This window comes from Mugil cephalus, chromosome 12 (genome assembly GCF_022458985.1).
Source record: "Mugil cephalus isolate CIBA_MC_2020 chromosome 12, CIBA_Mcephalus_1.1, whole genome shotgun sequence".
Taxonomy (NCBI): Eukaryota; Metazoa; Chordata; class Actinopteri; order Mugiliformes; family Mugilidae; genus Mugil; species Mugil cephalus.
Window position 1 is genome coordinate 2,677,050 of NC_061781.1, and position 13,997 is coordinate 2,691,046.

At 37.4% G+C, this 13,997-nt stretch overlaps 1 protein-coding gene across 1 annotated transcript; it reads right to left on the reverse strand.

The window, feature by feature from the left end:
* Positions 1-12,291: 12,291 nt before the first annotated feature.
* Positions 12,292-13,662, reverse strand: LOC125018111 (trace amine-associated receptor 13c-like). The gene is made up of 2 exons (XM_047601773.1): positions 13,490-13,662; positions 12,292-13,241 (listed from the first exon to the last, which is right to left on the reverse strand). Exons 1-2 carry the CDS (start codon positions 13,660-13,662, stop codon positions 12,425-12,427), a joined length of 990 nt encoding a protein of 329 aa, XP_047457729.1. The 3' UTR covers positions 12,292-12,424.
* Positions 13,663-13,997: the final 335 nt, after the last annotated feature.

Genomic DNA, 13,997 nt, shown 5'->3' on the forward strand with positions numbered 1-13,997 from the left:
ACTTCAGCAATCACTGATGCAGAAACAACAACACAATGATCTGTTTGGAGCCGTGGCCGTGATGCAAGTCGTTCATGTGGCAGACTGCATCCACGCCCTTGCGTAAGTGGAAATTTAATGATTTAAACAGCTTCCAGAATGAAGGGAGACTAGCGGGGCCACCATACTGTGTGATTGTATGGCGGAGAGGAACAGTAGGCTAACTGAGTAGCCTGTTGTCTGCTAACTGGTACAGCATTGCTACGTCTTTGTGTAAGAATCTCCATTGACAGATTGGTTTGAGCTTTTATAGGTTGGACTGGAGGAGCTTCAGAAGCTACTCTAACGTTACTACTACTCTACCGACATGCTGAACGCGGTTGCCGTTGCAATGCAGTCTGGGATTAGTATCAATGGCGCACGTGTAAAACAGGATGACAGGATTCAACCCAACTTAGCTGTCAGAGAGAGAGTATTTCTCCAGCCAGAAAAAAAATGATATTACATAAAAAGTACTGCATTAAAAAAGTCTTAAATTGAACTTGCTTTGAGCTGTAGGATCCCTAGTCTTGCTAATCTACAAACCATGTCAAAATGTATTTTTCCGTCATCAACTTCATTATACATACACTGTTTAAAGCTACCCAGAAGCAAACTAGTTATGAAAATGTGGCTGCATATCAGGGGAGACTAATATGACATTATTTGTTGTAGTGAGTGCAATGAGGCGGTACGCAAGAAAATCTCCTTTGCAGGATGCAGAACATCATATAAGGACAGGGAAGGCTAAAGAAACACTGCATTGGCGTTATATTAACCACACCACAGGTAATAAATACATAAATAATAATAGCAAAACCTATTGTCTGTTAATGGATGTTATCCTTTGTGTTATATAGTCCATACATTTCAGTGTGCTTGTTAATATGCAAAACAATTTGGGATAACTCCAAGAAATAAGCAGTGTTATTTTTTACAAGTCTTGCTTGTTTCTATCTTTTTTATCTGAATGTAAGAAGTACAACTAACTGTGGATTTTTATTACATTTTTTAAGTTTTTCTTATCTTCATTAGGACAAAAGAATTTAACAATACTTGTTAAATTCTTTTGTCCTATGATAAAACCTACCTGCCTGACAAAATCAAAAGTATGTGTTTTTTATTTTTTCCATGTTATTAATTTTTCTACTTCAAATTTCCCCATTGTTCCATTGTTAGGAATTATACTCCATAAAAGACCAATAACAGCCTTTCATCTTAATGTTTTCAAGGTGTGTTGCAGATTTAAAGAAAATATCAAGGTCATGATATATCCAATACCATTAAATAAAGGCAACTGGACTGGAATGTTGTGCCAGTCATCTGAATAGTTTCTCTAGTTTTAAGGGATTGTTGAGTTTTATATAGGAACTGTGAATGGGTGTAACCATCAGAAACTCGCAATACTTAAGTGTTGTTCGGGAAAGTGGCAGTCAAGTCAAGTTGCTTTTCATTAATGTTTTGGATATAAGTATAGAGGCTATTACATGTGGTTATTCAGTTTAAATGGTCATCAGTCATTTGTCACAATAATCACAATTACAAATAAATAGAAGCTCAGTCAAGACCGAAAAGAAGCCAGGTAGATTTACCTAAATTTCTTATTGTGATTAATTTTCATTACCAAGCTTTTATCAACAATTAACTGAAATCGTCAACATCTCAGTTGAGGGATAGACCAACATTGTTGTCTCACTTCAATGGAAAATTACTGCAAAAGATAATAATTTTCCATTCGAGTGAGACAACAATGTTGGTGGATCCCGCAGTACAAGATTGTAATTGTTTCCTATTTCATTCTCTCTTATTAAAAGAAAGAGGAAGGAAGCAAAGAAGGGAAGACAACACAGGAGAAATGAGAAGGAGAGAGAGGGATAAGAATCCCTTCAGCCATTTAAAGCAGTTGTTGACTCTATGGACCTTTCACTTGATTTGCCATTTTAACTGGTACAGAGAAAAAATACCATAGATGTAATTGTATAGTACTTCCACTAATCAGAGCAATGGCTGTTTTGCCATTAAGTAATTTAGTTGCCAATATATTTTACAACAGATAGAATAGTGGAATAGACTTTGAATATAGTTAGTGAAAAAAAGCCAGCACTGACTGGTGACACATTCTTGTCAGACTGCCGTTACAGTCAGGTCTATAAATATTGGGGCATTAACACAATTCTAATTTTTGACTCTATACACCACAACAACACTGAAACAAATAACTCATAAGATTTACTTAAAAAATATATTGTAAGTATTTGCACGCAAATGATTTAAGTAAAATGTAATGCTGCAATATCAAGTAATACTCACTTGCAGATATCAAGTAAATTGTAAATTGAAGATATTAAGTAACATTTACTTAATTACATCTAAGTTTTAAGTTATATTTATTTAAACAAATTAAGTAAAGTCTATTTGTTTTCATAGGCAGGAACATCATTTTACTCAAAATTTTAATTAAATTTTATATATCTGTAGTATTTGCTGTTATAAAGTAATTTAGTAGACTTGAAATAACTGTCTACTGTGATGAAAAAAAGTTGTTCACCCAAATTAGTGCAGACTGGTGAAAATACGGACAATTTATTATGAGTATCGATACTAAAACGGACACATATGGTATCGAAAGTATCGGTCGGCACGTCACGAAGTTGCTGCGGCACAGCCATGCTACTAGCCGTGCTAACTAGCTTCATGTCAAAAAAAGAAAAGAAAGAAGACTGCCAGCGAAGTCTCTTTGTATTCGTAAGCCGGTGCTTATATATTATCACAAATTTAAAACAGAACAGTAATAACTTGCCTGCGAAATGGCTGTTGTTCGTGCTACACCTTTCTCTGTGATCCAGCATGTAACGTACGGAGAGCCAGTCCTACTGTGCGCATGCGTCGTGCATGCATTTCAAAACGCCACACTTTCGGAGTAAAGTTTATGTAGTATTTCTAGGTTTATGTACATACAACTATTAAACATTAAATTGCGTGAGGAAAGCTAAGTAGAACTTACTCTTCCCCCATAATTCGTGTATTACATTAATAAAATGTTTAATTTTAATTAAGAAACTCAAGTTCTTACTGAATCTTAAAAATACAAGCTAGAAATTATGACAGTTACTCTAATAGAGTTTACTTCACCAAAAAGTCACTTTTTTCAGTGAATGTATTTGAGATAAAACTAACAAGATTGTTAAGGGACCAAAAATAATGGGACAAATGGCTGCTCAGCTTTTCCATGGCCAGGTGTGTGTTATTCCCTCATTATCCCCTTTACAAGTAGCAGATAAAAGGTCTAGAGTTCATTTCAAGTGTGCTATTTGCATTTGGATTCTCTTGCTGTCAACTCTCAATATGAGATCCAACAAGCTGTCACTATAAGTGAAGCAAGCCATCATTAGGCTGAAAAATCAAAACAAACCCATCAGAGAGATAGCAAAAACTATTTGGGACCTTTTTTAAAAAAGAGAGGATCCACCAGTGAGCTCAGCAACGGCAAAAGACCTGGAGCAACGGGGATGAGACAGACCACAGGAGTGAGCTGAGTCACCATCAGGAGAGCGCACACCCAGCATGCTCCTCTGTCTATTAACGGTGCTGCTGTGGAGAGAGCGAGCAGTACCAAATTCCTGGGTGTGCACATCCCAGAGGACCTCTCCTGGGATACTAACACGGCATCACTGGAGGCTCAACAGGTCTTCTACTTCCTCCACAAACTGAGGAAGGCCAGAGCTCCAGCCCCCATCATGTGCACCTTCTACAGAGGCATCATCGAGATCATCCTGACCAGCTGCATCACTGTTTGGTACGGAGCCTGCACTGCACTGAACCCTCCTGGGCACAGTCAGTGCGTTTACATGCAGAGGTTAATCGAGTTATGCTCAAAATTCGACTTTCTGACTACAGTCCTTGTCCCAGTTTACATGCAGCGCAAGAAAATCGAATAACTGTTCTCCTCTTCCACACTAGGTGGCGATACGTGTCTTTTCAGCGGGTTAATACCGCGTTAATACGGCCCGATTGCCAGGTTGACCTATTACCTATTGCATTTCAAACAACAACCAGACGGATATTAGTACATTTTTTAATCTTATACGTAATGTTCACGCTACTTCTGGTGCAGGTAATATCTGCGCTATCCCTCAGACGGCTCCGTTTCTCTTCTTCCTCTTCTGCGACCATCTTTCTTGGACGTTTTTGTTCCGGGGTCACACGCCAACGCAGCTGATTGAAAACTCCGATTCAATCGCATTATCTGGGTGTCTCAATCGGATAATGAGAACTAAATGAGATTTTAATCGGAGTAACATGTTTACATGCACTTAAGTTCTCCTGTTATGAAATAACGAATTTGTGTATTTTCTGTAGACTGCAAGACACATAATGTTATCAAAGACGAGATGTCCTCATTTGACAAATGTTCCGTCTGCCATGGACCATTTTCCACACTTAAGTGGTGAGGCGTGAGACGGTTTGTATAAAAATTTACATGGAATTTCAGACAGTATTTATTAATAGGACAATGTGATTTAGGTAAGTCTAACATAGTAGCATTCATTGTGTGTTGGACAGAAAGTCGTAAGCTCTTATAGTAATTTAAATCCTTAAATGGAAGTAAACTTTTTTCAAGCACAAGTTCACTTTTCTAACACAATAGCACATACATGTTTTCATGAAATATTCATAATGATGAGAACAAGACAGTTTACTTTTTTGAGATACAGAAGAAAAACATTTAATTTTTATATTAAATATGTTATGTTTATTTATTTGTAGGAAGGGGTACCATACCCTTGATTGAAGTCACTAATATGTTGTAGAATATGAATTAAGCAAAAATCTGTTGTTTTGTTTAATGTGGATATACAGTCATATGATATGCAATTTTCCTTTTGAAAGTAAAAAAATAGTATTTATGATTACCATTGTCTTCAGATGTTGGTTAATGTTAAGTGAAGTTAAAGTTAACTTAAGAGATCATTCTACCATTACATGGTAAAAGGACATATGGGAAGGACCCATATGGTATATGAGCCATTACATGGTAGAATGACACTGTGATTGACAAAATAATGTGGTGAAATCTGATATCTCAAAGGCACTCGAAGCAAGGACTTGATAATGAAAGAAAGAACTTTTCTGTTGAATTTCTGTCAGCAATGAAATAATAATTCTGTGCAACCATTGAAAAAAAGGTCCATAAATTGACACAATTCTCATCTAGAAGGGTGACCACTTAAGAGAAGCACTTCCTGGTCCTGCTGTTGTGGGTGAATAGGCTCTGGGAAGTCTTCTAAATTATGTGGACAGAAGTCTATGACTGAGGTGCAAGAAGATTTTCTTTAGCCTCACTAGCAAATACAAATGTTGTACATTCATAAGCATAGTTGGTCACAGTACAATACTTATATAGGTACTTAAACACACTTCTAGACAAAATTGGTCTGACCAATAAGTTTTCATATTCATACATCTCAATTTATGTATGTCTAAGGGGATAAATGTTCATCAGTCCCCATAAACCAGTATGTGGTAAGGAGTTTGTGTGTTGAATGTAAACAGACCCCATAAACCCAGGTGACCCCATAAACCACAATTTCTTCCTGATCCTATAAGCCTGTGAAATGTCTCATATTTAATATATGCATGTTCTGACAGGGGAATTTAGTTTTTAAAGTTAGATTTGCCTTCTATGGGTAAAAAAAAAAACAAACAAACAAAAAAAAAAAACAGTTTGTGATGGGTTTTAAGATGGTTGTGTGTGTGGCGGTGCGCGTGCCAGTGCGAGCCACAACAACACGGAGTGAAAAGCATTTAACGGAGTAACAGAAAACGTCTGTCATCAGAATAACACCAAGGAAGTCCTGGTGAGTAACATTAACCAAGCTTACACTCAAGGCTGGGCAAATAACCGAAAATATACCGAAACCATCGGTTATGGTTATTCATTTCCCCTGCTACCTGTGTCTCTGACAGCAGCAGCTCCACCGCTGAGGAGAGGAACAGGCTGCTAACATCAGCTACTGCTTGGTCCTTTCGGTGGGGCGCTACTATAGCTTTATTCTGCTTTACTGTTAGTTATAAAAAATGTAAATGCAATGTGAAATGTTAAAATATAAAAAAGCGTTGCTGCGTTAGTAAGTTTCTATAGTATGCTGTTACTTTAGCTAGCATAGCTGCGCTTGAGTGAGGTAGGGAGCTAATGAAGTGAGGGAGCGTGACAGAAAGCATAGATTTGCCCACACACCTCCACCCAACGCTATAACTCCACATTAGACTTCTCAATCTGAAACAGTGATGTTTAAAACACAGCAGCAATATTGTGATCTCTTAAAGGGTGATATGTCACACAGAGAAGCAGGTAGAAACTGGAGGTGACCCGACAGCTACACCTGTTATGTTACTGTAAAGTGCAATAAAAATATACCAAGTAAAAATAATCTACCAAAGAATTAATGATTATTCTAATTGGAATAATAATTGAATTTAAATGAATTTACATACAAACGTTTTTCTTTTTCCTGGTCAAAAGGAATTAGCAGTTTAAAAATGGTTTATTTACTTTTCATATTTAAAATAATAAAAGATAAAATCTCTGGCAAATAGAAGAGTCAGTATATATTTTTTACTGTTCACATGGCAGTATTTAAGAATTTATTTCTAAGAGATGAAGGCTATTTTGTACTTTTTGGGTAACTTTTATTTTAAAGATAAAATATGACCTTGCAAGATGTTTTCATTTCAAGCATTTGATTTCATTGTTGGAAAGGGCCATAAATAGTTATTCCATGTGTCCTTAAATCAGTTTAAAACCACATAGTTAAGATATGGAATTTGTCATTTGAAAATATACCAGCTTTAATTGTTGAGCAATAATAACAATCATAAAATGAATCGTTCATGTTTTTATTTACAGAATATGAAAAAGATTACAGCATTCTTTCCAAAGCATTCTTTCCAGGAAGGTAATTAAGTTGCCCAGTAGTCTACCATAAACTACAAATAAATAAATAAATATTTGTAATATTTATACCACTGCTACCTTTATGTTTTAATGAAATACAACAAGAAAGTGTCAGACATGTCACTCTCATACAACTCCATAGTGATTGAAGAATTTTTAACCTGAATGTTTAGCCCGAGTTGGTGGTACATGTTACAAGAGTGAAATGATTTCAGCCTCCTTATTTTCGACATATAATTTAAAAAAAATCGCTAGTACATTATAATATTAATTTATTAATTCAAGCAAGCTGACAGCAACAGTACTGAGTTAATATTTAATTCAGTTTTGTGTTTTTGCATGACTGTCCTATCATTTTTGCTCTTCAGTCATCAAAATGAAGAGAAAGGCGGACATTATGTCATATTTCTGAGCGGCACAGACAGGCAATAATTGCATGGAGGGACAATGAGAGAGCAATTCAATTCAATTCAATTCAGTTTTATTTATATAGCGCCAATAACAATACAAATCGTCTCAAGACGCTTCTCAAAAAACAGCCTGAAACTTCATAGCAAGCCTGAGGGCGACGGTGGCAAGAAAAAACTCCCTTTAAACAGGAAGAAACCTTGAGCAGAACCCAGCTCATATGGAGGGACCCATCTGCTGAAGGCCAGCAGGGTAGAAACAGAGAAGATAAAGAGAAAAGAAGAGCAGGAGAAACAAGATAAACAAACTTCTGTCATAGATACATACATCAAGCTGAAGGAAACATGTAGGGTCTAGTAATATAACACATAGCTGATGATCTGTGACAGTTTGTGAGTATAACAGGAATCAGTAAAAAAAAAATTCAACACTGGAAAATGTCCTAAACAAGGAACATAACGAACTAATTGCAGGAAACACAGAGTATATAAAAACAATAGGGGAAGTGCTACTCTTAACTGCCACACAGAACATTGCTCAAAGAGGACATGATGAGTCTGCAGACTCCCTTAATAAAGGTAACTTTATGGCTATTCTGGAGACAGTTGCTAACCATGATAAATCTGTTAACAAAAGGTTGACTTCCATTCATAATGTGAAGTACACAAGCAAAACAATTCAGAATGAGATTCTGAGTTCTTTAGCAGATATGGTTAGAAATGAAATTACAGACAAAGTGAAAAAAAGTCTTCAGTATCATGGTAGATGAAACACAAGATGTAAAGAAAAATAAACAGATTTCTCCAGTGCTCAGGTACTATTTCAATGGAGCTGTCCAGGAGAGTTTTCTCCATTTTGAATCCGCTGAAAGTCTTGACGCAGCAGGGCAAACTGAAAAAATAATTCACATTTTGGAAAGTCATGGTCTGGAATACAAAAACAATCTTGTGGGCCAATCATGAGTGGTAAACACTCTGGGGTGCAAGCCAGGATCAGAGAGCAAGCAAAATATGCCTTCTGCAATCCTCACTGTCTTAATTTAGTTTTAGTTGACACAGTAAAAGCTGTCCCAGAGGCAGAGGAGTTTTTCTCATTACTTGAGAAACTATACATATTCACATCTGGGTCATATGTCCATCCTAAATGGCTGGCCATACAAAGGTCTAAGGTCTAAGGTCTACCAAGAGAACTCCAGCGATTAAGTGACACTCGTTGGGCTTGCCGATTTATTGCTTTGCGTAATGTTATGGATAGATTGCCTGCCCTTAAACGAGTACTGCAGGAGATAGCCCAAGAACACAGAGGTGACAAAACTGTTGAGGCTCGAGGTCTGCTGGCACAGATAGACCTTGATTTCATTGTGCATCTTGTTACACTCTGTAAAGTGTTCAGAGAAGCAAAATTTCTCTGTGAAATGCTACAGTCTCCATCACTTGACAAAAGTTGACACTTGACACTTGACAACTTTCAAAAGCTATTGATTTAGTTAACACTTTAGTTCAGACCCTGAAGGACTTCAGGCAGAGCCATGTTGTGATAACTAGTGGGATGAGGTGTTGAGCATTTGTGAACAATGTGATGCTTCAGTACAGCTAGCTGCTAAATGTCAAAAAAGGCTAAGCTTGAAGCTCAGCCAGTACTGTGTATTGAATTCTGTTGGTCCGAGTGTGTCAGAACCAGATAAAGACCACTTACGTACAAGCTTTTTCTACCCTGTTATTGATGAAATGCTCAGTGCGCTTGACAGGCGGTTTTCAAGGACAAACTGTGACTTAATGAATAGCATTCAAGCATTGAACCCAAAAGTGATGCTTTTCTAAAAGAAACTGCCCTGTTGTCATTTGCCAGATTTTGTAGATAGATTTGCTAAACAACACAAAAAACGTAGAATACTGTTACTATATATTCATCCACTAGGAATATTGATGGATGTGCAGAGTTTTTGCACGTGTTTTGACTTAATTGGTGACTCTAAAAGCAACTGTGTCGCAGACTCTTAGTGAGATAGTGTTGAGGTTGTACATAGTTGATTTCATGTGTAAAATGATTTCTAATAAACCATAACAATGAAACAGGTAAGTGCTGAAATAATTAGAGATGCGTCTACTGCTGTGTAAAGCACAGTGCTTATTTGTGTGAGAGGGAAATAAGAGTCTAAAACTTGAAATGAAACAGGGTTAGAACAGTTTGATAAAAATTTAATTAGAATAAAAGGATGTTCTAGCCTCTATAAGTCATGAATATTTGAATACTATTGAAAACTGTGAATATTTGTATACTATTAAATGTACTGCATTTGGATTGTATTTTTTATTGTTTGGGTTACTTGTACATGATACATTTTCAGTTCTTCCAAATACATGTCCTAGGTTTATAAATCAAACAAAGTTACAAATTATTATGTTGATGTTTTCCTGTCAATGTATTAGTTCACTACCCAATTAAAATTGTTGAAACACTGTTATTAGTATTATTTATCCCTTGTCTGAATGAAGAATATGCATCACAGTGAATGCAGATGTAGAACAGAGCACATTTTTTTCAGACACCTTGTTGCTTTAAAATGTTTTTATTCTTATTTTTAACAACAACAGAGATCGAAATAATATTGAGAATCATTTCTTAAAGTCACATTCTAGCCCATAAAACACAAAGCACACTGATGAAAAACAATACAGGGTGCTGTAGAAAACATTGTGTTTCTGGTGCGAATCTACATGATACTAAGGTGCACTGAGGAGAAACGACTTTAATGGGCCGACACGTTTCAATTCATGGCCTTCAGATGACCCTGATATAGTCCATGAGTCAAAGCGTGGTGGTGTATTAAAGTTGTTTCATATACTTCAAATGCTGCTGGAGTCTTGACCATTGTAAAAACAATTCAGGTACTGACAACATCAAAACTTCATACAAAAATCATAGTGCGTGAACTTAATGGTCTGAAGTATAATGGCACCTGTAGGGTGTAAGGCAGACCTGGGCATTTTACGGCCCGCGGGTCGCATACGGCCCTTTGGGCATTCCCGTCCGGCCCGCGGTACGTCAGTCATGAGCACCGATGAACTGTGCATGCAATGCGACTGTGTTGCTTTTATTTTGAGCCATGATGTGTTATTTACGTCATGGCACTGTTAGTTCGTCAACAACAAAAAAAGTAAGATTGAAACAGCTTCTTGCCATCTATTTACCCTCAAAAGCCTGAGCGGATCGCTGGCATCCGTCAAAGCGGCCGATTTTGAATTACCGTAAGTCACAGTGGTTTGCGCTATTGACAATATTCATTGTGAGTGAACACTGGTTAGTTGTGCTTTTGCCTGGAAGACCTTCGTGACATCTCAAGGGTATAACTAACTTTGTTTTTACCAACAAATTCCTCCAAACAAGTCTCTCTTGCTGGGGCCCCGTGATCGTTGCTCTCCAACCTGCAGCCGACAGCAGCGGTGCGTCATCATTACCGTAATGGCAGCATTTTTTTCTAGAAAGCGCGACTGGAATATTATCCATCGGGGAGTTACGGTAATTCAAATACAGCAAGCTTCTCTTTGTGGGCAGACGGACAATCGGGTCTTAAAGGGTTAAACATTTATTGAGATTTATTGAAATACAGAAAATAATTAATGTAGCTACATGATCCACCGAAGTTTTCCAAAGAGGACAAAGTTTCCAACATTCCAATACGTTATATCGAAAACTACAGATCGATTGTGTTTCAATTTCCTCTTCAACCTACACCAAAACTCTATTTACACTAGCAGCCTATCAACATATATAATTTACTGTTTTTTACAATGGGAGAAAATTAATATTGAGCAGAATAACGTTCAAGTTATCGTTTGGTTTGGCCCTCCAACACAGTTCAGATTTTTCATGCGGCCCCCTGTAGAAATTAATTGCCCAGCCCTGGTTTAAGGAGTCTATTAATGATACTATTACAGTAAAATAGAAAAGAAACTAAGAAGCTGAGGTAGGGGTAGGCGATATGACGATATTAAATCGTGAACAATTACAACATGAAGACGATCTGTGAAACTGCAGAGTTCGTGGGATCGTCAAGGGCACATTCTATAAATTGCAGTTCTATGCTGATGCGCCGTCGCACCAGACGTATTACGTCGTCAACCTGACTGACCAATCATAGCGAATTACTGGCAGTGACGCGCTTTATTACCCGCCTCCTTGTTTATGTGTGTGGCGTTAGCCGCATGGAGAGCCATGGCTGAAAGCGAAACGGAGTTGGTCACTAAAAAAAATTCACTTCTATTACATAGAATTGGTTTGAATTTTCCTCAACTGATGAAGCGCAGGCAAATGTTCTGTGCACAGAACAGGTTCGCACGTCGAACCTGTTCAATCATTTGAAGAGGAAGCATCCCAAACAATATGCTTAGAGCCAAACAGCGAGGGGCCCGGCAGCCCCGGTACCGCAGATTGAGGCAGCAGCTAGTGTAAGACCAAAACAGTCAGGCATTTAACAAAGGCACTCCTTATTACAAGTCAAGCAAGCGATGGAAAAAAATAATAGAAGCAGTTACCTTTTATCTTGCAAAAGATATGGTACTGTTCAAGGGTAGAAAACTTTCTGTTACTACTTTTGCAAGAGTGGACTTAATTGGAATGTTGTTGTTTACCTTAAACTTGATTGTTTGCACATGCAGGCAAAACTGCTACTACTTAAAATAAAATCTATTAAGAAAGGTTCTTTGGACTAAATTGTCTGTTTTTCATTTTTCAATTTAATCGTGATCGTGATAAAATCGAAATCGTGATTTTATTTTTGAAAAATTGTGATATGATATTTTTGCCATATCGCTCACCCCTAAGCTCAGGTATAGTCACTGCACAGTAAAAAAAAAAAAAAAAAAGGAAACCTGTTGAAATCTGTTGGATGAAACTTAATGGTTGTCCAGAGCAGTTTCTTTATATAGACTACTTCATTAAATTAAACTTCCTGAAGTAGCAATGACATCAGTATTACCCCACAGTTAATTGTTACGGTAATCCTTGTAAAGTTTGCATCATTTTATAACTTTCATAGTCTCTCTACAGTATGTTGGCCTCACAGGAGTCAGGCTTCAGTATCCGCAGAGTGACGATGTGTTTAACACTGTTTCTAAACCAGGGGTAAAACAGTGCATAGATGACAGGGTTTAAACACGAGTTGAAATAAATGAAGAAGACGACAGCGGACCCAGATGCATTACTGATCACATTGTCCTCAAAAGCAACATAAAAGTAATAAGGGCAGTAACAAATTAGATATACAACTACCAGAACACCAAGAGTCCTGGCTGCTTTCAACTCAGATTTCTTTCTTGTCAGAGTCAATGAAATCTGGACTGTGACAGCTGTAACATGAGAGCGCATGGCACGAGCCTGAGACACAGCCACCACAAATATTATCAGATACAGAACTATGATGACAGTAACTGGAATAATAAAATTTAAAACAAAATCAATAGTTCCTGTAATATAGTCAATGGCAAGCACACATTCTCCAAAGCAGAATTTAGTGCTGTCTGGTTGAATGAGGACATCCTTCACATAAAAACTGCTGTAGAAAGCAGAATAAAGCCAACAAACACAGACACTGATTTGGACTCTTGAAACAGTGATTCTGTTGGGGTAATGCATAGGATAACAAATAGCCACACAACGGTCGATCGATATGAGGACTATGTTTCCTATTGAAGCACAGATAATGTTGACGCACACATAACAATAAAGAGAACATAGGGCATCTCCAAATATCCAGCAGTTTGTTTTCCTAAAGATTTCTACCGGCATCAACAGCAGGCCCACAAGAAAGTCTGACATAGCCAGAGAGAGGAGGAGGATGTTAGTGGGTGTATGAAGCTGCCTGGAAGGAGACAGAAAAGCATCAATTACACATTAATCATGTAAAAATGTCTTCAGTTGAAATGACTATGGTGTGTTTTAATTTAGGAAACTAAAACAGTAACAGCATTAATACACAAAGCAATACTGATAGGAATATTGTGTCAAATTAATTAATTTACTCTGGCATTAATGAATAATGCATATTGTATATATCAAGTAAAAAGTGTTCCCATTTCTAAACCATAAAATGTAGTTGTGAATCTCTGCCTGAAGTGGGAGACTGAGATGATGACCAGCAGGTTGAGAACCACTGTGATCACAGAGATGGAAGATAGCAGAATGTTGAGGAGCACAGCTTCAAACCAGTGAAGTGTGGGCTTCCTGCAGGATGTGTTGAGGAGATGTGGAAAACAGAGCTCCACTTTGTCCTGGATCTCCATCATCAGACAGCTACAGTACCAGCAGCTCTCTCACCAGAACTCTCTGTTGTATCACTAAGTTATCTTGTACTATCCTCATCTGATTTAGTCTCTGTAGAATTATGTCCATCCTCTTTTTCTCTCCACAACATTTCAATCTCTCAAAATCTTCCCCTTCACCTTTCAAACATCCTTCCCTAATCCTTTGGTGTTTACTCAACTTTCTATGCCCATTCTCAAATGCTATTACAAACTGCACACAATCTCGTTTTGTCAACTGTATACTGTTACAAAGAAGAGCAGCAGGAACAATGCAAACTTACAATATCAGATATAGGTGATATAGGTGATGACGT

Bases quoted from the DNA above. Each gene is read 5' to 3' on its own strand.
- LOC125018111 (XM_047601773.1), bottom strand. From the start codon at position 13,662: ATGGAGATCCAGGACAAAGTGGAGCTCTGTTTTCCACATCTCCTCAAC. The intron at 13,242-13,489 runs GCAGAGATTCAC...GTCTCCTTCCAG, and splicing joins ATCTCAGTCTCCCACTTCAG to GCAGCTTCATACACCCACTA.